The sequence below is a fragment of the Neomonachus schauinslandi genome, chromosome 5 (genome assembly GCF_002201575.2).
Source record: "Neomonachus schauinslandi chromosome 5, ASM220157v2, whole genome shotgun sequence".
NCBI lineage: Eukaryota > Metazoa > Chordata > Mammalia > Carnivora > Phocidae > Neomonachus > Neomonachus schauinslandi.
The window spans coordinates 139,762,962-139,787,791 of NC_058407.1; the positions used below are offsets into that span (position 1 = coordinate 139,762,962).

Below are 24,830 nucleotides of genomic sequence, written 5' to 3' on the forward strand. Positions count from 1 at the left end.
CCTGGGACAGAGACACAGGGGGATATTGAGAACACGAGGTGAGCCTTGGGCCTGACCCCGTATTTCTCTGGTGTCCATAAATTCGCGCCCCCCACCCCCAAGCCTCTGGTCTGTCTCACTGGCTCCAGGGGCCTGAGCTGCAGCCTCAGCTTTGCCATTTGCCACTATCCGTGTGCCTTCAGCATCATTTGATGGAATCTATTCTCTCTGCTGCTCCAAGCTCCTCTATGGTTTCCCACCGCGCCTTTGAGCTACATGCAGACAGCTCACCCCCGGCGCCCACCCGCAGTCACATCTTCTGCCCTCTTCCTTTGCCCTTCAGTCTCTGAGCACGCCACCTCCATCCTCCTCACGGCCCTGGCCTGGAAGGGATGCTCTCGCCCCGACCCCTGCTTCATTCGGAAATGTCCACCAGTGATGTCAGTCTCCTTGTGGAGGCTGCTTCCGCCCATTCTTGTGACAGTGTCCCCTCTGTCCTCTCTCCGTCCATGCTTGTTCCCTCCTCGCATGTGCCACAGTCTACTTCACTTGTCGCTTTTTTGTTTGCTTGGCTTTCGTCTGTCCCTGCACTGGATGGTCAGCCACAGGGCGTGTTTCCGTGGGTCGCTGGTTCCCAGTGGACCTCTCAGTCGGTTTGATCTTCTCCCTCCTTATTGCCTATCTTCTCTTTCTCCATTTCTCCCAAAGTCTCTGCTCAGCCTCCTGCACCAGCCTCACCTTTGAGCATTTACTGAGCAGTACCTGCTGGCACCTGCGAGGCTCTGGCTTGGGGGCCTCCAGTGATCCTTGCCTCTCGTTGGTCTCACCCTTGTGTAACCCACTCCCTTTGGGTGGGGGCTGGATTTAGTGATTCACTTCTAATAAACAGAATTGAGTAGGAGCAGATTAGGTTGTAAACAGACTGTGATTTCTTGGTGGCCCTGACGCGCTCTCTCTCCATGTCTTGCTGGCTCACCCTGGGGGAGCCACGTCTGAGGAGAAAGAGGCCCTTGTGGTGAGGGACCAAGGCCAGTCATCTTGGACCCTCTCCCACAGTCAAATGGATGACTTGACCACGGCTATTGACCTTGAGCTTGAGGAGCTAGAGGCACCCAGCTAAGCCCTGTAGGGTACAGAAACCATGAGATAATAAGTATTTATTTTAAGCTACAATGTTTTGGGATCATTGATTACACAGCAATAAGTAACTAATGTACCTCCCTTGCTGGTTTCATAGCTGCCTCCATAACCATTCTCGGTGCCAATATCCCTGTATTTATATTTTCTTTCTCGACTCTTTGCACTTGATGTTGCCACCTGGATGTCTCATAAATGCCCCAGAGTCTTCGTGTTCAAGACCAAGCTCACGCAGCTCCTTGCAAGCTCCACAGCAGGGGCTCAGTTGTCCTTGCCCGCTGTGTCCCCAGGGCCCGGCAGGTAGCAAATCCTCACTACACGTGGCTCAATGAGTGCTCCACATCAAACCTCTGTGCCTCTGGTATTTTCTGGTTTGGTAAACATGTCACTCAAACCAGAAATTGGGATTTATCCCTGATCCCCTCGCTTTACCTCATTCTCACATCTCGTCAGTCTCCAAGTTCCGTAGGGTTAATATCCTAAATGTTTTTCAAATCTGCCTATTTCTGTACTTCCACTGCTTGTCATCCAAGTCCAGGCCACCATCGTCACCTGCCAAGGCCATAGCAATGACCTAACTGGTTTCTCTCTCTCTCTTTTTTTAAAGACTTTATTTATTTGACAGAGAGCACAAGCAGGGGCAGCGGCAGGCAGAGGGAGAGGAGAAGCAGACTCCCCACTGAGCAGGGAGCCCAATGTGGGGCTCCATCCCAGGACCCTGGGATCATGACCTGAGCAGAAGGGCCAACTTGTAACCAACTGAGCCACCCAGGCGCCCCACTGGTTTCTCTTCATTCACATTTTTTTTTTTAAACAAAAGTTTTAGGTGTAACATACAGAAATGTACATAAACCAAGAATGAAGAGTATGATGAATTTCCACCAAGTGAGGACAGCCATTGCATTCCTGGCCTACTCTGGTGCCCCCTTCTGGCCATTTCCCTCCCCCATAATCACCATCTTAACTTCCAACTACAGCAGATACATTTGGTCTGGTTTTGAATTTCATGTAAATGAAGTCACAGAATAGGATTTTTTAAAAAAGATTTTATTTCTATTTCTTTTTTTTTTTCAAGATATTTAACTTAGGGGCGCCTGGGTGGCTCAGTCGTTAAGCGTCTGCCTTCGGCTCAGGTCGTGATCCCAGGGTCCTGGGATCGAGCCCCGCATCGGGCTCCCTGCTCGGCGGGAAGCCTGCTTCTCCCTCTCCCACTCCCCCTGCTTGTGTTCCCTCTCTCGCTGGGTCTCTCTGTCAAATAAATAAATAAAATCTTAACTTAGTTATTTGAGAGAAAGCAAGCGAGAGCACGAGCAGGGGGGAGAGGGAGAGGCAGACTTCCCACTGAGCAGGGAGCCCATCGTGGGAGTCCATCCCAGGACCCCAAGATCATGACCTGAGCTGAAGACAGACCCTTAACCAACTGAGCTACCCCAGGTGCCCCTAAGATTTATTTTTAAGTAATCTCTAAACCCAAGGTAGGGCTCAAACACACAACCCCAAGATCAAGAGTTGCATGCCATACCAACTGAGCCAGTCAGGCACCCCAAGGGATTCTTCACCTTGCTTACCCCATAGTGGGAGACCCAATCCATGTGTTGCTTGTTTCCTGAATGGTGTTCCCTGTTGCATTATTTGTTCATCCCACCTACCTAGACAGTAGGTGGTTTTCTGTTTGGGACTACATGTAGTAGTTATTGTAAGTCTCTGGTGACCATGGGATGTGAGTTACTGCTGGGTTTCTACCCAGGAGTGAATCACTTACGTCACAGAATATGTAGATGTTCAGCTTTAGAATATTCTGCCACCCACTTGTCTAGAGAGCTTGCAGTCTTTCCCCTCCCACCATCTACAGATTCATCTTGTGTATATTTTGCCCTGGTCCTAGGATCACCCATTTCTCCAAGGGCCCTGATTCTTATCATTAGCTGGTTTCCCCCCCACATTATAAAACATTCACAAAGGGGTGCCTGGGTGGCTCAGTCCGTTAAGAATCTGACTCGATCTCAGCTCAGGTCTTGATCTCAGGGTTGTAAGTTCAAGCCCTGCATTGGGCTCCATGCTGGGCATAGAGCCTACTTTAAAAAAAAAAATCACAAAAATTGAATTTTTGAAAGGATGAGATAAAGTAAAAATAAATGGAAGCTCTACATTTTTTTTTTCCCCACACCCACTGAAGTAAAAAGAATATAAAAGATTCTGTGTGAGACCACAAGATCTGTACAGGGAGTCTGACGGCTGGGGAGTGGGGGAGGGAGAATGTAGCAGGATGAAGGGTTGTAAATATAAGGCAAAACTGCCATCAAGGGTGGGTGCTTGGGTGCCATTGCCATTTGCTACTGTGAGGGGCCTCCAGTAAGGGTCCTCTGGTGCTGAGCCCGGCAGAATGCCTTCTGAGTCCCCCTATCCCCCCTGCCTCAGTGTCTTAGGCTTGCATGAATGAATGTAACCTGAAACTCTACCCGAGACTGGGGGACACTTTAGGTATGAGATAGTAGGAGGTGGCAGCTGCAACGAAGGGTATTTTGGGATGATGACACTCTCCTGGTTTCCTAAAAATGCACCAATCTCTAAAGAAAAAGTAACTTAACTTACTCTAATTTCCACACCAAAGGGCCAGCCGGAGTGAGTCTTGAGCTATCCAGCCTAGTTTCACTAGAGTGTATCCTCCCTGCCTCTACTGTAAGCCGTCTTTAGCTCCCAGGTAAAGTCAGTGTTCCGGAAGGTGGGATGTGGGTGCTCTGGGAACATCCAGTGTATCCTATTAAATTTGGGGGGTTTCTGGCCTTGGAGTCCACAGCTTGTCTGGCTGAGGCTGAAGCTGCTAGCCTTGACAATCATGGAAGGAAGCACTTGGTGTTGCTGCCTAGGAAGGGGCCTCTTGGCCATTTCTGCTGACTGTGATGGGCAGGCTGCTGGGTCAGCCATACAAGGGAATGTGCCATAGCTAAAACCAGCAAGGCACCGCTTGAGATTTATAGAATTCTCAGCACATAACCATTCCTCAACCAGCACGGAGAGACTTGACCAGACTCTAGGATGGCTTCCAGCAGCACACAGCTAGGATGACCCCAGCCCTGCCTGAGAAAGCTCAATGCTGCAGGGAGAATTTAGTGTTTGTTCCAGCCGGGAGCTGACCTCCCTTTCTTAGAGCATTTACTAAAAAGGGTTTATTATTGTGAGTATGTGTCTGTTAAAACCGAGAAGCATCTGTCACGGGAGAGCCATTCCTTTGGAGGGACCTGGCTTCGGTCTCCCTTCTCCGTGGGAGGATAGACTGCCGACTTCCATACCTGCCAGCGACACACCTCCTGGCCTGGTCACACCCCCACTGACCCGCTGTCTGTGATCGTTCACGACCCTGACTCTAGTGGGCCCTGCTCTCCTCCTCCCTCCTCCCTTTAAAACCCCAGTCACCTCTGCACAAACCAGACAGAGCTCAGCTCTTTCCCCTGCTGTCAGCAGTTACTGAATAAAGTCTGCTTTCGCTGCCTTGACGGATGTCTGGCTGTTTGGTTTTGACACAGCATGGTTTTTGTCCTCTCTGTTTTTATATTGAACAAGGTATGCGTCACAGAGGGGGCAGGTCGGCAGCATATGCTATACTCCCGTTTTTGAAACAAAATTCAGAACAGGTGAGTGTCGGGGGCCGGGGGCCGGGCCCTCGCGCAGACAGCTTCAGATTCCCCACGCGAGACGCCGACTCGAGGGCTCGTGGCCGTCCTCCTCGCGGTCCTCACCGCCCCGGCTGTCCCCGCGCATGATGCCCACCGGCGGGCGCCGCGAGAGAGCCGGGAAACCGGAAGTTGAGATGAGGCAGCCGGACGGGAAACGCGGGCACACCGGCCAGAGGCAGGCCGCCCAGCGTGACCCTCCCCCCTCGGCGGGGCTGTCCCTCAGGGGGGCGCGGAGGGCAGCGCGCAGCTAGGGGCGGGGCCCTGGGCAGGGGGATGGGCCAGGTCGTCGGGCGCCGGCCAATCACCGGTGGCTGCCGTAGGCGCGTGGGTGGGGCGGTGACGCTGCGTGGGCGGGGCGGCGTTGCTGCCTGGGCTACGCGGTCCCGCGTCGGTGTTCGGCCAGCTGGGGGCTGGAAGGCGCTGACTCGTGGGCGCGGGGCTCGTGGGCCCCCCACGGCCGGGAACGGTGGCTTGTGCGGCCGCCTGGCGTCAGGGCACGGGGCCTCGGGCTTGCCGCTGGCCGCTGGCCGCGGGGGCGTCCACGCCCTGGTCTCAGTGGCCCTGAGGGTTCTTAATTATTTGCTTTAAAAAAATTTGTATTCCTGAGGCCCCACCTGATTTGCCCACCTATCCGCTTTCCTTTTTTTTCTTTTTCCGTGGTTAGCATTTGCTCTGCTGTTTACTCGATTATTCCTGTTTTTCCTGGCCTCTCTCACATTCCTTTATTTCTCCTTATCTTCTCTCCTTCCTAAGGCTAGATAAGAGTTCTGCATTACCCTGTTTCCAGCTTGGCTGAACAGCCGTAATTAGTACAAGCTTTCTTCCCTTTCCTTTTTAAACATTTTTTTCCCTTCTTACTTCAGGTGATGCCTTTTTCTAGTTATTATTATTCTGACCGCTTTTTTGGGACCGGAGTCAATTCTCAGGCCAATGTCTGAAGGTAGATCATGATTTATTTACTGAAGGTGACCTCTTCTTAAGCTCAGTGAAGCCCCAGATGCGGGAATGTTTGCCCCGTCTGAAGCCCAGATAAACGCCTCCATCCGTGATAGTTATCCTTGTGACAGACTCCTGAGGTGAGTACATCCTGGAACTGGTGCCCCATGAGCTAGACAGCAGGTGTTTTCTGCTGAAGTTGTATGGAGTTCTTAAATTTTTATTTGAATCATCGACATTTTAAAGTCGGGATATTTCACATATAAATCTTTTTTTTTTTTTTTTGGTGTCTCTTGAAAAATCCTCAAACTTTGGCAATATTGAGCCCCAACTGCCCCCTTTGAACAAAATATGATTTCTTGAAGCCCCTGCAGCCCTCCCCCACTACCATCTTTCACCCAAGCCACTGGTCATTTGTGGTGCTGCCTGTTTGCTGGAGTCATTTAGGTTTTTGATCTTTGCTTTCCCTGGTGCCTTTCTGCGGTCTTTTAGGGACTGCAGTTCCCACACAGCAAACGTGAACACCCTTCCTGCTAGACCTGCTCAGTCCTAGAGCCAGCCCTGGAGGTGTTTCCTCTCATCTCCAGGAAGGGGCTAATGTCTGTCATATAGTAGATGCTCAATAAATATTTTCTGGACAGTTAAATAAATGTTGAGACTTCATTTGGTTTAGTTTAGGTGATCTCGTGGTGGGATCCAAACTGCTGGGATTCCCCAGCATCCCTGAAGTGGCCCCTTTTGTCTGGTAGAGAAACATTTGCCCAAGAATCAGGACACTCCCACTGTTTTGGGACTCGGTGCATGCCTAGAGCTGACGTGGGCTGAAATGGGTCACCACAGGAGTGAGTCTCCTTACTCTGGACATTGGTCATGTTCCTTGTTGATGGAGAAACATTCACAGACTGAGTAGTTAATCTTTTTCACAGCCCCCTGTGACTTCTCAGTTTATAGTTTTCTGGCTTGACAATCGTATTGACTTTTGCTACAACTTTGGACATCCCTCTTTACCTTGAGGATTAAAACTCCTGGAAATACTGACCAGAGGCAAACCCCAAGGCTAATATTTTTTGTTCATCAAAGTGACAGTAGGATAGATCAGAATCCTAAAACATGTTTAACTCCAAAAGCAGAGTTGCAAATTCAGAATGCTGCAGGGGCAAGTGGGGACCAAATGCAGCTACATGAGAGCAGCCCCCGAATGTGGGGAATATGAGTCCAGGGTTGCCTGATGTTCTGATTTTTCAAGAAACTTGATTTTATGAGAACTTTACTAATTGTTAAATGTTGGAAAACTAAGTTTTAAAGTACTTAAGCCCCTGTGAGCCCACACAGCACAGCTGTAGGCCGGCACGGGGCCACGTGTGCCTGTCTTACTGGGTAAAGGGTCAGAGGATTCTGATGGCTGGACGCCACGCGCATGGGGAGGTTTCCTGGAATCTGACTCCAGAGCTGGCCCCACTCGTCTCCTGAGACCCATCCTCTATGCCCTGCTCAGGGGGGAGATGGGTTCTTCAACCTAGAAGTGAAGCAGTCTCGGCCTCCATTTTGGGAGCCTTGGTTCTCAGGGCCCAAAGGGAAAGCCAAGACTGGGAGATGGAGTCTGGGACCCTATTGATGGCTGGGTCAGACCCCGTTACCCCTGTTACACTCCCCAGCCTTGAGACGGAGCTGGGGAGAGGAGGTCTAGAGGAATCAGATTGGTCCGACATCTTTTCATGGTGTGGGGCACGGGGGTGGGGGTAGGGGGGAGTTCCCAGGCCTGTTTGCTAAGTTTGCTCTCAGGGAGACAGAACTCCACGCCAGTCTTGGGGAGAGCCCAGAGGACCTGCTCACCGGCCTGGGGGCCTTAGGTGAAATCCAGGAACGTCTCTATGGAGACACCATAAGACCTTCAGAAGCCCTGTGTGTCAAAAAGGACCATCGTACCCCTCTACCCAGGAAAGTACCCTTCCTTCTGTGAGAAGAGTTGCAGTGCCCTCTTTGAAATGTCAAATGTCAGAATCCTTCCACAGAATTTATTTCCCCATTTTGGCGTCCCTGCTTTCCTGGCATCACAAGTGCATGCCAGGTAAAGCGATCGTGAGCAGGCAGCGCAGACCTAGGACTCACCTCCTGGCCGAGAGCAGGTGCAGCCCAGCTCAGGACCCCAGACCCGGAACCCTCGAAGCCGGGAACCCTGTAGGGCTGCAGCTGCGTGGGGAACGGGATCTGGGAGGGACTTCCTGTTGTCCCTAATCCCAGTCTCCACCCGGCTCCCCGGCCCGGTGTAGGCTGTGGAGTCTCCCTTCCTGGGGGAGGGGGCCCCCACCACCCGAGGTGCCCCCTCTGCCTCCACCTCGGTGAGAGGGGCACTGGGGAGGGAGCCTGGATCCCGAGATCCATGTGGGTGGCCGGCTGGCAGGAGGGGACGGGGTCAAAAGTGGAAGGCTTCAGGCTGGTGGGGAGAAAAGGGGGCCTGGACCCAGGTTAGGGAAGGGGAAGGACATGGTCTGTCCAGGCCCCTGAGCAGGATGGACCTGGAGAGTGGTTGCAGCTGCAGGCTGCTCAGTTTCTGGATCCCAGGCGGGGCTGAGTCAGGTCAAGCGCAGGGTGTATGTGTCCTGGGTGGGGGAGACAGTGGGGCCTCGCTTCTCCCGCTGAGCTGGCTGTGACGGGTGTGGCCACACCCAGCACCTGTTTTGTAGGATCTCTGCAGACCTTTTGGCTCCTGATGGCAGGAGAGACAGATTCCAAGTCAGCCCTGGCTTTCCCTAACTGGGCTGCCCTGAGATGCAGAGTCCTGGCTTAAGTGACAAAGGGGACGATACAAAATAGCATTCTGTCAAGCGAGGGACCAAAAACCATCACAGAGAGTGAGGTCACTGGAAGGCATCTGGGAGGCTTTATTTCTGATTGGGACCGAGGATGGGTCTGGTCCTGCGTGGGGATTTTCACAGTGCTTTAGAGGTGCCCAGCAGACGCTGGCTGATTTCTTCCTGCTCTTTCAGGCTCCTGGCCAGAAGCTGGAGGGGGTTGGCCAACAAGAGGGAGAAACGACTCAGCTGTGCTTCCTACCTCTGATCTCAGAAATGTCTGCAGACGGTGGAGGCACCCGCGCTGCCCAGGACAAGGAGAGAGCCCGAGAGGTATGGACGGGGCACTGGTGAAGGACGCATGTCTTGGAAGGACTCAGAGCAGGAGGGGATTTTCAAGGCAAGGAAGAATTAGGCTCACCGGGGTGCAGGGCTGGTGGATGGGGGTGATGGGAGATGTTGAAGGGATGGTGGTACGACAGGAAATGCCTTCCACCTGGGAATCGACAGCTACCAAGCTGCTCCGCTTTGCCTGGCAATTTCAGTCGTCATTTGGCCAAAGGCCACACGAAACAGCAAGGAGGCTGCATGGGGGTTCTCCTGGTGGGGTTGCTCTCTGAACAGTGCCCAGAGCATGCAGGGAAGCCTCAGTTTACCCTCCCTCTGCCTAGGACCCCATCTCCACTCTCTGGGTCTAAGCACCTAGTCCTTCATGTACCTGTTGCCCATGTGTGTAATTACAACCTGTGGGGGGCGGGGACCAGGGCCACTGGGCTTGGAATTAAAGGAATATGAGTCAGCTACAGCCAGGTGTGTGACCTTGGGCAGGTCCCCTGCCTCTGGGAATGAGGAGTGTCACCTATAACATGTCTATCACGGGCCTGCTGTTCCTACCTGTCTCATCTAGGTGGCTGGGAGGCTCAGAGCAGGTAACTATTGTAACATAAAATAACACCCACAGCAACTAGAACCTAGGTCAGAGAAACCTACAGCACCTCAACTAGTAGTTCCAGGGGTTGTTAAGTTCAAATACAAATCAAGTGCAGATCTTCCTCGACTTGCTTTGGGGTTGCATCCTGATAAACCCATTGTAAGTATAAGAAGTCGAAAATGCATTTAACACACTAACCTACTGAACATCATAGCTTAATCTGCCTCCCTCAGATGTGCTCGGAACACTGACATCAGCCTACAGTTGGGCAAAATCGCCTCCCACAGAGCCCATTTCATAATGAAGTGCTGAGCAGTATCTCATGTAATATAGTGAATACCGTACTGAAAGAGAAAAACGGGATGGCGGTCAGTTTGTCGGTTGTTTACCCTCGTGAGCGCGTGGCTGACGGGAGCTTCGGCTCCTGCCCCCACATCCCCAGGGAGGACTGTGCTACAGATCGCTAGCCCAGCGGAAGATGCAAATTCAAAATTCGAAGTAGTTTCTACTGAATGTGTTATTACTTGAGTGCCATCGTAAAGTTGAAAACTGGTTAAGTTGAGCCGTTGTAAGTCAGGGACCGCCTGTATTAATTGTCCCATTTTCATGCCATAGACGCACAAAGCAGTGTCAGCTCTGTTTGCTTTCCTTTCCACGATGCCTTGGTAACACCCGATGGGTCTCACACATCCCTGACATTCTGTGCTACTGCTGGATTCTGTCAGCTCACACAGTAGAGTAATAATAATAATTATTGGCACCACTCTGTGTTTATCCTGAATGTTCCAGAGTGCACAGCTCTTTCTCACAGGTTATCTGTTCATGAGGCAGAGCAGTTGAGTCTCGGAGGCTGCCTGGCCCAGGTGGCTCCCTGACCTGAGGGTCTTTCCCTCTGAGACCCTAATAACATAGGCGGTAGGTGGGGGGTGGTGGAGGGAGAAGCCTGGCCAATCCCTGTGTTGTGGATGACAGGGAGGCCTCACCAGGGGCCTCCCAAGGCAAAGGAAGTGACTTTCCCCAAACTCTTGAGGTTTGTGGGAAGGCGGTGCCTGCTCCAGGTTGAGCAGCTAGTGAGGGGCCGGCCTGGATGGCCTGGATCTGAGCCCTGGTTGCCTGACTCCAAAGCCCCTTTCTCACCATCCCAGGGGCTGGAGCTGAGGCTGGTGTGAAGAAGTGGGGACTGGGTAGGAGGACCCTGGAAGCGCCGTTGTGGTGGGTGGTGCTGCAGGGGTGAGCCGGGAGGTTTTCCTTCTGTCGGACCCAGGTGGGCGCGGGCCTTGGCACAGTTAGTGGTACCCTTGGGCTTTTCTCTCCAAACCCCAAAACTCCAACTTCTGTGACCAAATTGAGTCAGGCTGGAAATGGCCCAAGGCCACATGATACTTCCCTGTCATCTCCAAGAAATGGTGGCCCTGGGGTTGACTTGTGAGTCAGATACCTTCGAGTTCCACTCTTGGCCGAGCACTCATGGGCTCTGTGATCTTGGGCCGTTGTCTGATCTCTGAGCCCGGATATGTCAGTGTCCTGCGTCTGTGTAACAACCAGAATTTATTCCCTCAGTTCTAGAGGCCAGAAACCCCAAATCACAGCATTGGGGGGGGGCTCCCTCCCCAGCCTCTAGGAAGAGGATCCTTCTGCCTCTCAGCGTCTGGTGGCTCCAGGTGTCCCTTGGCTTCACCCCAGCTCTGACTCCATCTTCACGTGGCTTTCTCTGTGTTTCCATGTCTTTTCCTCTTATAAGGACACCAGTCATTGGATTTAGGGCCCAGTCTAAATGCAGGATGATTTCATCTCAGCATCCTTAACTAATTATATCTTCCAAATAAGGTCATGTTCTGAGGTTCCGAGCAGATGTGAAATTTGGGGGGACACTATTCAATCCACTGCACTTGGTTTCCTCAGTGTTAAACAGTAACAGTCCACACTGCTGCGGGAGGTACGAGGCTGGAATTGAGAAGAGGCTTCTGCTCTGTGGGCACCTGGCCAGCCTGCCCCTGGCCCGACCTTGCGCCTTCCTTCCTTCCCTTGCTGCCCCGGCCTTGTGGAGGTAAAGCAGAGGTGTGCGGGTCCCCAGGGCCAGGAGAAGAAAGCAAGGCCAGTCCTTCAATCTGTGCCTTGCATTTGGGTGTGTGTGGCCCCTGCCAGGACCCTCAGGTGTGGAGCTCGGCTGTGAGTCTCCCATACTCTGCCCAGGTGCTGATGGGGGCTGTCATTCCTAGGTTCCAGGTCATGGGGATCCTTGTCAAGAAATGCTTTCTGAGTCGGAGGAGATGGTGCCTTTGGGAGCCGCTCAGGAGTCACCCCACATCAAGACGGAGCCGGAAGAGCCACAACCTGAGGGGGCATTGCAGGGGGATGGGGCTCCAGGAACGCCGGGCTGGGTGTCCCTAAGCCAGGGCTCTAAGGAGAAAGCTCTTTTCCTGCCTGGTGGAGGTGAGGAGAGGGATGGAGAGGGACGTAGAGAGACGCACTTTGTTGGGTGGCAGCTGTGGGGAGAGGTGGAGGCTCACAGCATGGGGTGGGGCACAAGCTCTCCTGCCATGGAGATGCCCGGATGTCTGCCCACCTGCCCCTCAGAGGCCGCTCCCGCACAACCTCAGAACCTACTGACCCTCTTCTTGGGTCAGGTTGGGGGTGGGGTTTGAGGCAGCTGTGGTGTCCCTGGTAAGCCAGGCATGGTCCGCTCAGGGGGAGTGGCGGGCCCAGCAGGGTGAGGTGGCCGCCCTGAGGACCTCTCTCCTCTCTCAGCCCTCCCCTCCCCCCAGATCCCCGGGCTTGCTCGTGAGGGCAGGACCAGAGACCGGCAGATGGCTGCGGCACTGCTCACCGCCTGGTCCCAGGTGAGTGTCCCTGTTCAAGTGCAAGGCTGGAGGAAGAACACAGGGATGTGGAGGAACGGCATGTCTGTGCCTCAGCGTCTGGATCTGAGCACCAGACCCGAGGGTGGGGGCCGGAGGGGGGCGCGTGGAGAGCCTGAGCTTTGGTTGTGGTGCCGGAAAGGGCCCTTGTCTTTGTCTTTTGTTTTCTGTTGTACACAACTGCTTTGTTATTGCCCCCCCAACCCCCAAAGTCACCCTTGGGCGGCTGTCCTCCTTCACCATCAGACAGATTGGAGGACAGGCCTTACTCGGGGCAGCAGGTTGGAGGCCGGGGAGGGGTCGCCCTCATTTGGAGCCATTGTGCCCCTCCACGGTGTCCCGGCGTGCCCTGGAGAGTGGACCTTCTGTGTTGTTTCAGATGCCGGTGACCTTTGAGGACGTGGCTCTGTACCTTTCCCGGGAGGAGTGGGGGCGGCTGGACCACGCGCAGCAGAGCTTCTATAGGGACGTCCTGCAGAAGAGGAATGGGCTGTCCTTGGGTAAGGGCCCGAGGTTGTGCTGGGGTGGCCACTCTCTGAGGCCCGGAAGTGGGGCCATCCCGCCATCCCCTCCTTCCAGGGCTAAGCTTCTCATCGTTCATGTGGGCCGCTCTGGTCTGTAACACCTTCCTGGTGAAGGACGTGTGCTCTGTGCTGACCTGGGGCCCATGAGCCAGATGTGGCTGCTCGGCACTGGAAATGTGGCTGGAGCGCCTGAGTTCATATTTTATTTCATTTTACCCGGCTCAAGTTTGAATTGCAATAGCCCCACATGGCGAGTGGCTGCTACGTTGGGCAGTGCTGGCCTCGAGGTTCTGCTCCTTGGTCCTTCTGAAGTGTTTAGTCCGCTCCTCCCACTGTCCCGCTCCTCAAAGCCCCACCTGAGAGGTGTGTGTGCAGAGAGCTTGGCTGCAGATCGGGGATGCCTGCCGCGAGTGGGGGGCACGAGTGCCAGCTAATCTCTCTAGACCCCAGACCCTGAGCTGTCACATCCACCCTGAGGGGCCTGTCGTTTTTTCAGAGGGGCCTTGTCTCCCTCATTGTTTCTCATGGTAAGTAAAGTCCCAGCACTCCAACTCCTCCGTTTCAGACCCTGCTTTTGTTGGCAGAATTTAGGAGGTCTTACGGACAGCTCCTGGTGCTCATTCCTTCATTGCCGTTCATTCATGTCTGGTCTGTCTGTCTGTCCATCCATACACACCAGGGGCACACTTGCTAGTCCGGGGAGCTGGGGGCTTGGTCATTCCACCCTTGACTTCAGTGGTGGGCCTCGGAGTCAGGAGAGCTCACTCCTTTAATTATCTCGGGTTTGCTTACCGCCTATCCTTAGCACTCCCCAGGGCCCAGAGCGGCAGGTCCAGGCAAGTCCTGAGAGATCAGAGGGAACTCAGCACCCATTTGCAGCCCCACGGCAAGCCTCACAAATGCCCTAAACCTGCTGGTGGGTCCAACACATTCCTTCCTTCCAGCAGGGTATGGATCAGGGCATGGAGGCTGGGGCCTCTGCTCTCTTACTGACTTGACCAGAATCCCCAGGCCCTTGCCCCAGGGGACTTGGCCAGTGGGCCTTTGGTCCCTGACTAGGTGGTCAGCACCCCTGGCCTCTTCTCCCAGGCCCTCCCACTGGGCTTCGTTGCACCCACTGTCCCTCCCCCAGGAGCCCTTTTTGCCCCTGGTCTGGGAAGGTGCAGGACTGGAGATTGCTGGGCTCACTGCTGGGGGCCTGTGTGACAAAGGGGGTTGTCGGCAGCTGACTTCACCCGGCCCCTCTCCCTTTGCTCTTGGGGCTCATTCAGGGAAATGAGATGGAGCCCAACTCAGCCCCGAGGAGAGTAGGTCTGGCAGTTACCCTACAGGGTGCTTCCCACAGAGGGCTGGACACCTGACCCCAAGCGATTTTTCAGCTTATGTCGTTTTACCCCATGTTTGCAGGGCTGCCTCCCCAGTTCTGCCTCTTCACTTGGCAGGTGGGGGTGGGGGTTGTCTCCTGCAGTGCAGCCTGAAAGTTCACGACTGAGCGCAGCATCTCTTGTCTCTTTTTGGCCAGGATTTCCCTTCAGCAGACCTTTCTGGGCCTCCCAAGGACAGGGCAAGGGTGAGGCCTCGAGCTCGTGCCGGCAGATGGGAGATGAAGAGGAGAAGCCAGGTGCGTGCAGAGGTGGCAGGTGGGTGGGTCACTGTCACTCCGGGGTGCCCCTTGTCAGTGCGGGCCCTCTGTTTCCTGGGGTGCAGACGCATGCCAGGGGCAAGGCTGTCGGCTTCCTGTCCTCTGCCGGGGGGGTGGCTTTTCCTTCCAGGATCCTGTTCTTACCTCCATTTCCAGAATTTCCCTGGGTCCCTCATGGAAGTCTCTCTCTTGATGGAAACTCTCCTTCTCCAGGAGCCACTGAGATGGGAAAGGAGGAGCCAGCCCCATCCCTGGCATCCCTGGCAGCCCTTGGGGATGTGAAGTCTTTCAGAAGCAGGGTGGGGAGAGCCCAGGGGGACATCCTGCAGTGCGGGCAGCAAGCAGGCAGTGGCCAGAGCTCGGGGCCAGCCAAAGACGATGGGCAGCCGGGTCCCCTGGAGGAGAGGCAGGCGAAACCGACCCCGCCCGACACCAGCCTCGCGAAGGCCCAGGAGGGCCACCTCCCAGAGAAACCCAGAGAGGGGCGAATGGGCACCTCCGAGAGCAGCGAGGAGGGCCCGGCCCCCGACGGTGACGCCAGCAAGAAGACCTACAAGTGCGAGCAGTGCGGCAAGGGCTTCAGCTGGCACTCCCACCTGGTGACCCACCGGCGCACCCACACGGGCGAGAAGCCCTACACCTGCACGGACTGCGGCAAGCGCTTTGGCCGCAGTTCGCACCTCATCCAGCACCAGATCATCCACACGGGTGAGAAGCCCTACACCTGCCCCTCCTGCTGGAAGAGCTTCAGCCACCACTCGACGCTGATCCAGCACCAGCGCATCCACACGGGCGAGAAGCCCTATGTGTGTGACCGCTGCGCCAAGCGCTTCACCCGCCGCTCGGACCTGGTCACCCACCAGGGCACCCACACGGGCGCCAAGCCCCACAAGTGCCCCATCTGCGGCAAGTGCTTCACGCAGAGCTCGGCCCTGGTCACCCACCAGCGCACCCACACTGGGGTCAAGCCCTACCCGTGCCCCGAGTGCGGCAAGTGCTTCAGCCAGCGCTCCAACCTCATCGCGCACAACCGCACGCACACGGGCGAGAAGCCCTACCACTGCCTCGACTGTGGCAAGAGCTTCAGTCACAGCTCACACCTCACCGCCCACCAGCGCACCCATCGTGGCGTCCGGCCCTACTCCTGCCCCCTCTGTGGCAAGAGCTTCAGCCGCCGCTCCAACCTGCACCGGCACGAGAAGATCCACACGACGGGGCCCAAGGCCCTGGCCATGCTGATGCTGGGGGCGGCGGGGGCTCTGGCGGCCCCCCAACCTGCTCACACTTAGGAGGCTGGGCAGGGGGGAGGCGTGAGTGCAGTGTGAGAAGGGGTGTGGGAAGGGAGTGGGAGGTGCTGGCATGGGGTGGGGCATGGCAACACAGGAGCTAGGGCGAGGCGCGGGCACGCTAACTGCAAATTAAAGGCCTTGGAATTCTAGCCACCGCTTATGCTCTGTCTCGTGGGGCCCTGGCGGTGAGTCCGACCGGGGGGCCTCCATGGCTGAGGCGTCCCTGAGTCATTGCTGTTGGGGCTTGGGTACTCTCTTTCCCAGCCTTGACCTGACTTGGGGCCAGTCCAGAGCATCCGGACCCTAAGTTTACAAGCAAAGGCTTCTGGGCACAGAGGTTTCCAAACCTGAAGCCAGCCAGCCACTTCGGAGCCTGTGGATCCCCCTGGAGGGGTGGTCTGCTGCCACCACTGCTCCTGTCCCCAGGGACATTGCCCCTGAGCCCAGGACCCTCCCTTGGCTCTTCTGTTTGGGAGCTGGAGCAGGGTTGAGCCAGCTGGGAACTCATGTTCCTTGTCTGCGGCCCTCCCTGTCTCCTGTCTCAGGCACTGGAGGCCTGTTTTGTGACTGGACATTTTCCATGTGTTTCCACTGGGGCCTGGCCGTAATCCAGTGAGGATTCCTCCCTTACCAGGGACCACTGTCCCTCCTGGTGCCTTCTGAGGCTGCAGTCAGCTCCTTCTGGTACTTTTCACGTCCTTGGCCTCTTTGTACATGTCCTTTATAATTTGCCCTACCTGCCCCTGTCTGGCTCTTTTACTCTTGGCCTTCTGCTTTTCTGACCTCTTTATTTCTATTTCCCATTCTCTTTTTTTCCTGGGGAGGAATGGGCTCAGCCTGCTTATTATCCAAACTTTGCAGCTTGGCTTCCAAGATGACACTGTGTTCTGACGCCGACTGACCTTGAGGACACCTGCATGTGGGTGGCCATTGAGACTCCACCTGCCTCCCTGAATCGGGGCCAGCAGGGTGGCTGCCGCCCTGGCTGGCTCCCGGCTCTCAAGGGAGTTGGAGCAGGAGCGGGGACTGACTGATAATAGCTGCCAGTCAAGGGGCCAAGTGCCATGTATATGTCGCTTCTAGTCTCCACAACTCTGAGCAGTGGACCCCGTCCCAGTCTTATAGATGAGGAAACAGCCGAGAGAGCGGTCCAATAACTTAGCCAACAACCAGAGAGCTGGAAGCTGGGGTTCAGGTCCAGGGATTTCATTGTGTAAAGAATACCCCTGCTTCATGCATCCCAACGACTAACTGGCTGGCTAGTGCATGTTATGAGGTGGGGCTGTCCAAAAAGAGTAAGACAGACTTTTGACTCGAACTTCAGGCTGCTGGACTCAGCCGGAGATGGCGAGTCGGGGAGCAGGTCATCAGCCAGATGCCAGGAAGCTGCGGACTAGTGGGAGCCCAGGCAGAACTTGGTTGTGTCTGGCAGGTCTCAGTGGGATCTAGGGTTGGGTTGCTGGCCGGACTGGTTGAATTAGATAGCTCTTGAAGACGTGAGAAAGAAAGCTGTTTCTTCCCTTCAGCTTGTCTTCATGGCTCTGGTCACTCAGTCAGAAATGGGATTTCTCAGCTTGGCTCAGTGTAAGGGGCTGAGGGGGGCTTATTCACATAAAGCAGGCTTGCAGCTTCCAGGAGCTTGTTTTCTGATGAAAGAGGCAGGAAGGACACTCGTTAAACTTGGTACAAGCTTAGCACAGAGGACGTATTTGCACAGTGCCTATTCATTTGCTTCTTTGGGCTTTATGGCCAGTGTGCCAGGACTTGAACAGCTCAGAGATCTGTCGAGTGAGCCAGGGGATCGTTTAAAGACTCCACTCTGGCCTCTGAGGAACTCAGAGACCTGGAGAAACTGTTTCCCCTTTTCATAGCACCGTGGAGAGGAACGTGATTCCAAGGGCCCCATGGGTCTCAGTCCACTTCTGCCTAGAGACCCATCCAGAGGCTACCATTCTGGGATAGAGCTGGCGAGAACATTTTTTGACTGGAACTTGGCAATTTAGGAAACATTTGACAAGAACAACTAAGACTGCAGAGGTAGTGGAGATGTCGTGGAAGGGCCTAGAATGTGAGGCTGAAGGGTGTTCGTGACATGGTGGGTGATGGAGAGGTAGCTGACTGGGAAGGGGGTCGCCAGGTAAGGGTCTTGGTGTCTCTGGCCTGCTTCCTCCTGGCTTCTGCTCACACCTGGCCTCCCAGCCTTCCGGCCTTGGAGGGCCCCCACCTGGTTGCTCACGCTTCATCTGCGCCTGCGCCGTCAGAGGGAGGGCGAGGGTGAGGGCGGAGGCGGGGAATCGTCCCTGCGGGCTGCCCACCCGCTCCCTGTGCGGCCCAAGGCACGGCCCAGGTACTTGCTGCAGGGGCTGAGGGCCCAGCTGGCCCCGCTGCGCTCCCCAGGCCGGGGGCGTCTCCCGCACTTGGGTGACCGCAGGGTAGCGAGGCCGGGCGCGAGCGATGGGGTAGGAGGCCCATCCTCACTAAGGGGCCTCCGGCGAGGAGGATGGGTTTCCAGAGGACCCCGCCCACCAGCTCAGACCTTAGCCGGTCAGGGGGCGGGGCGGGGCGAGGGGCGGGCTGCAGCGGAACCGGCCAATCACGACCCTTTTTCTGCCCCACCGCCCCCCAAGCGGCATGGTTGCCCGGCAACATCCGAAAATCTCCGCTTTGAAGTTTTCCCTTTTCCCCTCTGTCCGGTGGCCGTTGCCGAAGGGACTAAGGATGGGGGCCTGGACTGCTGACCTCGCCACCCCCCTAGCCTTCACAGCCGGCCCTGGGCCTACTACCGAGGTGCCAAGCCTCCTGCGGTCCTAGAGGGGCCGCGGGCGAGGGCCGGACGGCCCGGGCCAGAGCCGCTTCCGGTTTCGAGCTCCCAGCCCCGGCATCTCGTTCCTGGCTGGGAACTCTGGGAGCCCGATCCTGGCAGCCACCTATGGCCCCTGCACTGGAGCTCGGCGGGCGCGCGGACACCTCCCGCCGGCGCTCTAGCACCTTCCGAGCCCCGGAGCAGGGCCTGACAGTGGTGCTGGGGAGACCTGGGCGCGGGCGCGGGAACCGTCTGGAGGGAGACTCCTCTTGGGGGCGGGGGGAGCCGGGGAAACTGAGGTGGCCAGTGCGGGGGGAGTGGGGGTGGCTCTGGGTGGCGGGCGGAGGGAGGTAAAGGGCAGGGAAACGTTAAGTATGGGCTTTGCTGCATTCACTCATTCGTTTTTCAAATACGAAATGAATGCCTGCATTCCAGGTTCTTTGCTAAACGATGAGGAATACGCGATAACAAAGCCAGACAAGATCCTTGCCCTCACGGGGTTCCGGTCTAGTGAGGGAGACTGATAAGCAGATAAGTGACACAAACATTGCTTTCAGGTAGTGACAAATACCAGAAAGAAAGGAACGTGTGAAGCAATGGAGGATGTTAGGAACCGACGGTCAGAGAGGGCCCCTTCAAGGCGGGAACATTTAAGCTGAGACTTGGAGAATGATGAGAAGCCGTTTTACAAGGATTTGGGGGCAGAACCTTCCAAGCAAGGGGAGCAGAATGAATAAAGGCTCTGCCATGAGGAAGAGATTGATGTACCAGGAGCTGAAATGACACCTCTGGTGGGAGGTGCCTGCAGAAGGGGAGGCTAGAAGGTGAGACTTGCCAGAGACTGTGGGCTGAGGTTTCTCCTTGGTATATGGCGGAGAGTGGAGAAAGGGAGGTTATGAAGATGATCCAACCTTCCTCATCCTCACGCTCCTCTGCCAGCCTGTGGTGTGTGGTCAGTCAGGCTGCCTTGCCTCGGTTGCAAAGACAGCACTCCGTGGCCTGCAACTCTGTCACCTCCTAGAGCACCCCAGTTTTTCTGTTTTCAACTAACAAAGTTCGAGGCTAGTCTTGAAGATTAATACTACAACCCAACAGGCCACTGACCAGAACAAGCTGGACTCAAATGTTCAGGGGAAAGTGGAAAAAATACCTGGAGGGCCTAAATCCGGCAGCTTCTCATGTACCTTATGCTCCTGTGGGCATGCCCCTGTGACAGGTTCCTGGCAATACCTAACTCCCTGGGACTAGTCACTCTTTATTGAGCACTTCCTGTGTGTTAAGAGTTAGTGCTGGGCTCAGTGGTCTACTTGTATTCTCTCATTTATTTAATTCTGATAACAGCCCTGTGAGGCAGTGGATCAGTTAGGATTACAAATAACAGAGATCCAAAATAGCAGGATCTTTTTTTTTTTTTAAGATTTTATTTATTTATTTGACAGAGAGAGACACAGCGAGAGAGGGAACACACGCAGGGGGAGAGGGAGAAGCAGCCTCCCCGCTGAGCAGGGAGCCCAATCGATGCAGGGCTCGATCCCTGGACCCTGGGATCACGACCCGAGCTGAAGGCAGATGCCCAACGACTGAGCCACCCAGGTGCCCCCAAAATAGCAGGATCTTAACCAAGGTGTAAGTGTATTTCTCAAGATAATATGTGCAGGTGGGCTGGAGGTAGGCAGCCTATGTCAGGACTGGTGTGGCAGCCCTAACCCACAAAGTCAACAGGGACCCAGGCTCTTCCTAGCCTGCTGCTCCACCACCATTCAAGTGCTATCTCAGGATCCCAAAACAAGGAGTAGGATTTAACCATACATGCTGATTTTTAAAATTTTAATCAAATGGGAATACTACATACAACTTTATCTTCATAAATTTGAAGTTGTAGATGAAAGGGATGATTTCCTAGAAAAAACTATCAAAATTTAGTCAGGATGACATGGAAATTCTGAATATCTAATATCCCACCAGAGAAATTATAAAAATAAATATTTTTATGTTCTGTTTTTTAAAGCTTTATTTATTTATTTGAGAGAGAGAGAGCACAAGTGCGAGGGACAGAGGGAGAGAGAGAATCCCAAGCAGACTCCGTGCCAAGCACAGAACCCGATGCTGGGCTGATTTCATGACCCTGAAATCAGGACCAGAGCCGAAACCCAAGAATCGGTTGCTCAACTGACTGAGCCACCCAGGTACCCCTTATGTTCTTCTTTTTTTTTAGATTCCATTTATTCATTTGAGAGAGCGAGAGAGAGAGCACAAGGGGGGGCAGGGTGAGAGGGAGAAGCAGACTCCCCGCTGAGCAGGGAGCCTATTGCAGGTGGATCCCAGGCCCCTGGGATCATGACCTGAGTGGAAGGCAGATGCTTAACTGACTGAGCCACCCAGGTGCCCCCCTTATATTCTATTTTTTTTTAAAGTTTTTATTTATTTATTTAACAGAGAGATATACAGCAAAAGAGAGAACACAAGCAAGGGGGAGCTGGAGCTGGAGAAGCAGGCTCCCTGCTGAGCAGGGAGCCAGATGTGGGGCTTGATCCCAGGACCCTGGGATCATGACCTGAGCCCAAGGCAGATGCTTAACGACTGAGCCACCCAGGCGCCCCTTTATATTCTATTTTTAAAGATTTTATTTATTTGACAGAGACAGAGATAGCGAGAGCAGGAACACAAGCAGCGGGAGTGGGAGAGGGAGAAGCAGGCTTCCCCTCGAGGAGGGAGCCCGATGTGGGACTTGATCCCAGGACCCTGGGATCATGACCTGAGCCGAAGGCAGACACTTAACGACTGAGCCACCCAGGCACCCTATATTCTATTTTTAATGAAAAAAAAAACTCTTACTAGGTAGTAATTTAGTTAGGGTATACACTCTGTTTACAATAGAGGTTCAAAATAGCAGTGGCTTAAACTTGGTACCCATTTCTTTCTCACATCACTGCGTGGGTATAAATCCAGGGCTAGTTTGGTGGCTCCACAATCTTCAGGAATCCAGGCACTTTCTGTCTTATTGCTTTGATATCTCTGAGTGTTACTCTCATCTGCATGGTCCACGCCACTATATCCAAATTTCTGTTAGCAGCTGGGAAAAAGAGAATAGGAAGACAGGACCCACCCCTTTCTAGTAAGATAAATACATCACGTCTGCTCACATCTCATTGCCTTCAATTTAATACATGGCCATGCTTAACTGCAGGAGAGGCTGGGAAATCGTTATTCTTTTTTTTTTTTTTTTAAAGACTATTTATTTGAGAGAGAGACAGCATAAGCTGGGGTGGGGAGGGGCAGGGGAGAGGGAGAAGTAGACTCCCTGCTGAGTGGGAAGCCTGACATGGGGCTGGATCCCAGGACCCTGAGATCATGACTTGAGCTAAAGGCAGACACTTTAACCAACTAAGCCACCCAGGCGCCCCTACTCCTTATTCTGAATGGCTTTGTGCCCATTGAAAAATTCTTACTGTAGAAGGAGAAAACTGATATTGGGGAACAGCTAGTAGTCTTTTTGCTGCAAATGAGAATAGATGCTCCTTAATATGAGCATGGATATATATCAGGGACAAACAATGGATAATTGTAAATCATTAAAAGTATTTTCATTAAGCAAGACAATAATACCTGTTGTCCTCAATTTTTTACATTGTTTAGAGAATTCTGGACTGAGACTAAGGAAATAATGAGTATAAATTCTGGAAATGAATATAAATCTTCTGGAAACAAAATCTCGACTTTTATTATTTACAGACTATATTTCCTAGCTAGAAAAACAAACTAAAATACTTTCAGAAAGAAAAGAAGAGCTATTGGGTGGTCAATTTCAATGTCATTGTATACAAATAACTTGTCATCTACCGGCAGTGCCCAATAAAATATATGGTAAGTGTGCCAGTTATTAATTTATTAATAATTTCTCAGCCCACAATACACACATTTTGTCCCGCTTTGTGGTACTAGAGCCTTTCTCCTTTGGTAGCCAACTTGATGTTAGTCTTTGCCAATAGAGGGGGATGGAAGAACACTGTAAGTCCACACCTAGAAAAATGGGCTTTCAAGTTCCTTTTTCTCTGTGCAGTTCTCCATGGGGCCAGTAGAGAGAGGGGAGGGAGCCCAGGAGCATCCACTTCAGCAGTGTTCACAGAGAAGACTCATGCCCTCCAGCGAATTGTTCAAGCAAATGCTGGAAGGTGGGTGTTTGTATAAATGACTTGCAAATACAGAAAACTGTAAACAATCTAAATGTCCAAGAGTAAGGAACTTTAAATAAAATATGGAACTTCCATACTATGGAATACTATGTAGCCTGCAAAACAGATGCATTTTATTTATACATGGTGATATAGAAAGATATCCTTTTTTTTTAAGATTTTATTTATGGGGGCACCTGGGTGGCTCAGATGGCTAAGCTTCTGCCTTTGGCTCAGGTCATGATTCCAGGGTCCTGGGATTGAGCCCCGCATATGGCTGCCTGCTCAGCAGAAAGCCTGCTTCTCCCTCTCCCTCTACTGCTCCCCCTGCTTGTGCTCTGGTAAGCAAGAGACCCTGGGATCATGACCTGAGCTGCAGGCAGACGCTTAGCCGACTGAGCCACCCAGGCGCCCTAGAGATATCCTTGATAGACTTTTGAGTCAACAAAACATTACTTACATAGAATTATTCAAATTTATATAAGAAATATTCATGGACATAGAAGTGTAAAAACAGACTAAAATATTAATAATGCTCACTGTGTGGGAAACAAAGGCAGAAGAAAAAATTATTAAATTTACTTTAGATTCTAGAGCCCACTGACAAGTCCTTGAAACAGGGAGAGTGACATTCCTCTAGGGACTCAACTGCCTCAATGTTAAGACTTTGCTAAGGGCAAAAGGCAATCCTAGCCTGAGCACCGCCCCCCCCAGGATCCTGTAAGTCTACTTTAACATATAAAAATTCCTTTGGGAATTTCCTTTATCTCTAAACCCCCCAAGGTACGTGTTGGCAATCATCCCCCAAGCATATGGCTCTCCGATATACATTTGAAGGGTCTCATGACCAAGGTTTTATTAGACGGTCATAAATGACCTTTTCCCAAAAATAGCTAGCCAGCTCAAGGTCCTGGAAACCTTGCTTCCAAAATTCCTTAGAGACTTACGCTATCCCTAACCACCTCCCAACTTGAAAGTATATAAGTATGTAATGGGCCACTCCTCATGACCCCGGTGCAGCTCTTTCTGCCCAAGGGTTCTGTCCCTGTGCTTTAATAAAATCACCTTTTTGCACCAAAGATGTCTCAAGAGATCTTTCTTGGCCGTGGGCTTCAAACCCTAACGTCCTTCCTATATCACTCACTTCGGAATGGCCTTATTAGGAATATATTTTTTACCTCCAGTTATTTTTGCCTTCAATTAGTCAACAAATATTGTGCCAGGCACAAATCCAGATGCTAGGAGTAGGGCAGTGAAAACGCTGACCTCACCGAGCTTACAGTCCAGTATTAGGGAACAATTATTATGTAGGTGTGTCAGGTAGTGATAAAAGGAAGAAAAATAAGGTAGGGCAGAAGTATGGCGGCGGGGCGCGGGGGGGGGGGGGGGGGGGGGGGAGGCGCTGTATATAGAGTTAGGAAAAGCCAATTGGAGGGAGCGACATTTGAGCAGATTGGGGGTGCTAGCTTTGTGGATATAGATAGCTTTATAATTTTCCATACTTTCTTAATTTTTTCTACACTAGGCATGCAATAATTGCATAATCAAAACAAATAAAAAGAGAGCTCTTCATATTTCAGGAAAAGATCTGGAGCCACAGATCTGCACTAAAGTAGTGTGGGAGCAGGTACAAATGCATGGAAAGGAGAACCCAGAGCTCCCCAGCAGGGACCCCGCCGGCCCGCACAGGAAGCTGCCGATGGGAGAGCGGGGGGCTCCCCGGGGTCAGCGTCCCCGTGGGCCGCGTCCTGCCGCACGACCTCGGCCGAGGTGCGAAGACTCGCCGCAGGAGGCTCCGCGTCCCTCACTGGACTGCATTTCCCAGGAAGCTCCACGCCCCGCTAGGAGCGGCTAAAGACTTTGGCGAGGGCGGGGCCAAGAAGCTGGAAATTAGTATCCCGGGGCCGAGCAGCGCTCTGGCCTTCGGCCCTCCGCCCTGCACCCACTCAAGGAAAGAACCGGAGGCGGAAGGAAGAGTCCATTCTCAGCGGATCCCTTCCGGCGTATGGGGCACTCTACTCGTAGCTGGGCCAGACGCCGTGTCGGCCCAACAAACCAGCCTTGGTTTTCCCTTTTCGCCCTTCACGGACCAG

General features: G+C 53.5%; 1 protein-coding gene across 3 annotated transcripts; it reads left to right on the forward strand.

The window, feature by feature from the left end:
* On the forward strand, positions 1-15,911 carry ZNF205 (zinc finger protein 205). Of its 3 annotated transcripts, XM_021698155.1 has the most exons (8): positions 1-38; positions 5,756-5,866; positions 8,714-8,851; positions 11,669-11,882; positions 12,198-12,289; positions 12,687-12,807; positions 14,354-14,452; positions 14,687-15,911. In XM_021698155.1, exons 3-8 carry the CDS (start codon positions 8,795-8,797, stop codon positions 15,760-15,762), a joined length of 1,659 nt encoding a protein of 552 aa, XP_021553830.1. In that variant the 5' UTR covers positions 1-38; positions 5,756-5,866; positions 8,714-8,794; the 3' UTR covers positions 15,763-15,911. The 3 variants fall into 3 exon arrangements, with proteins under 3 accessions (XP_021553830.1, XP_021553829.1, XP_021553828.1); XM_021698154.1 differs by lacking the exon at positions 1-38 and having other exon boundaries at positions 5,657-5,866; XM_021698153.1 differs by lacking the exons at positions 1-38; positions 5,756-5,866 and adding an exon at positions 7,970-8,065.
* Positions 15,912-24,830: the final 8,919 nt, after the last annotated feature.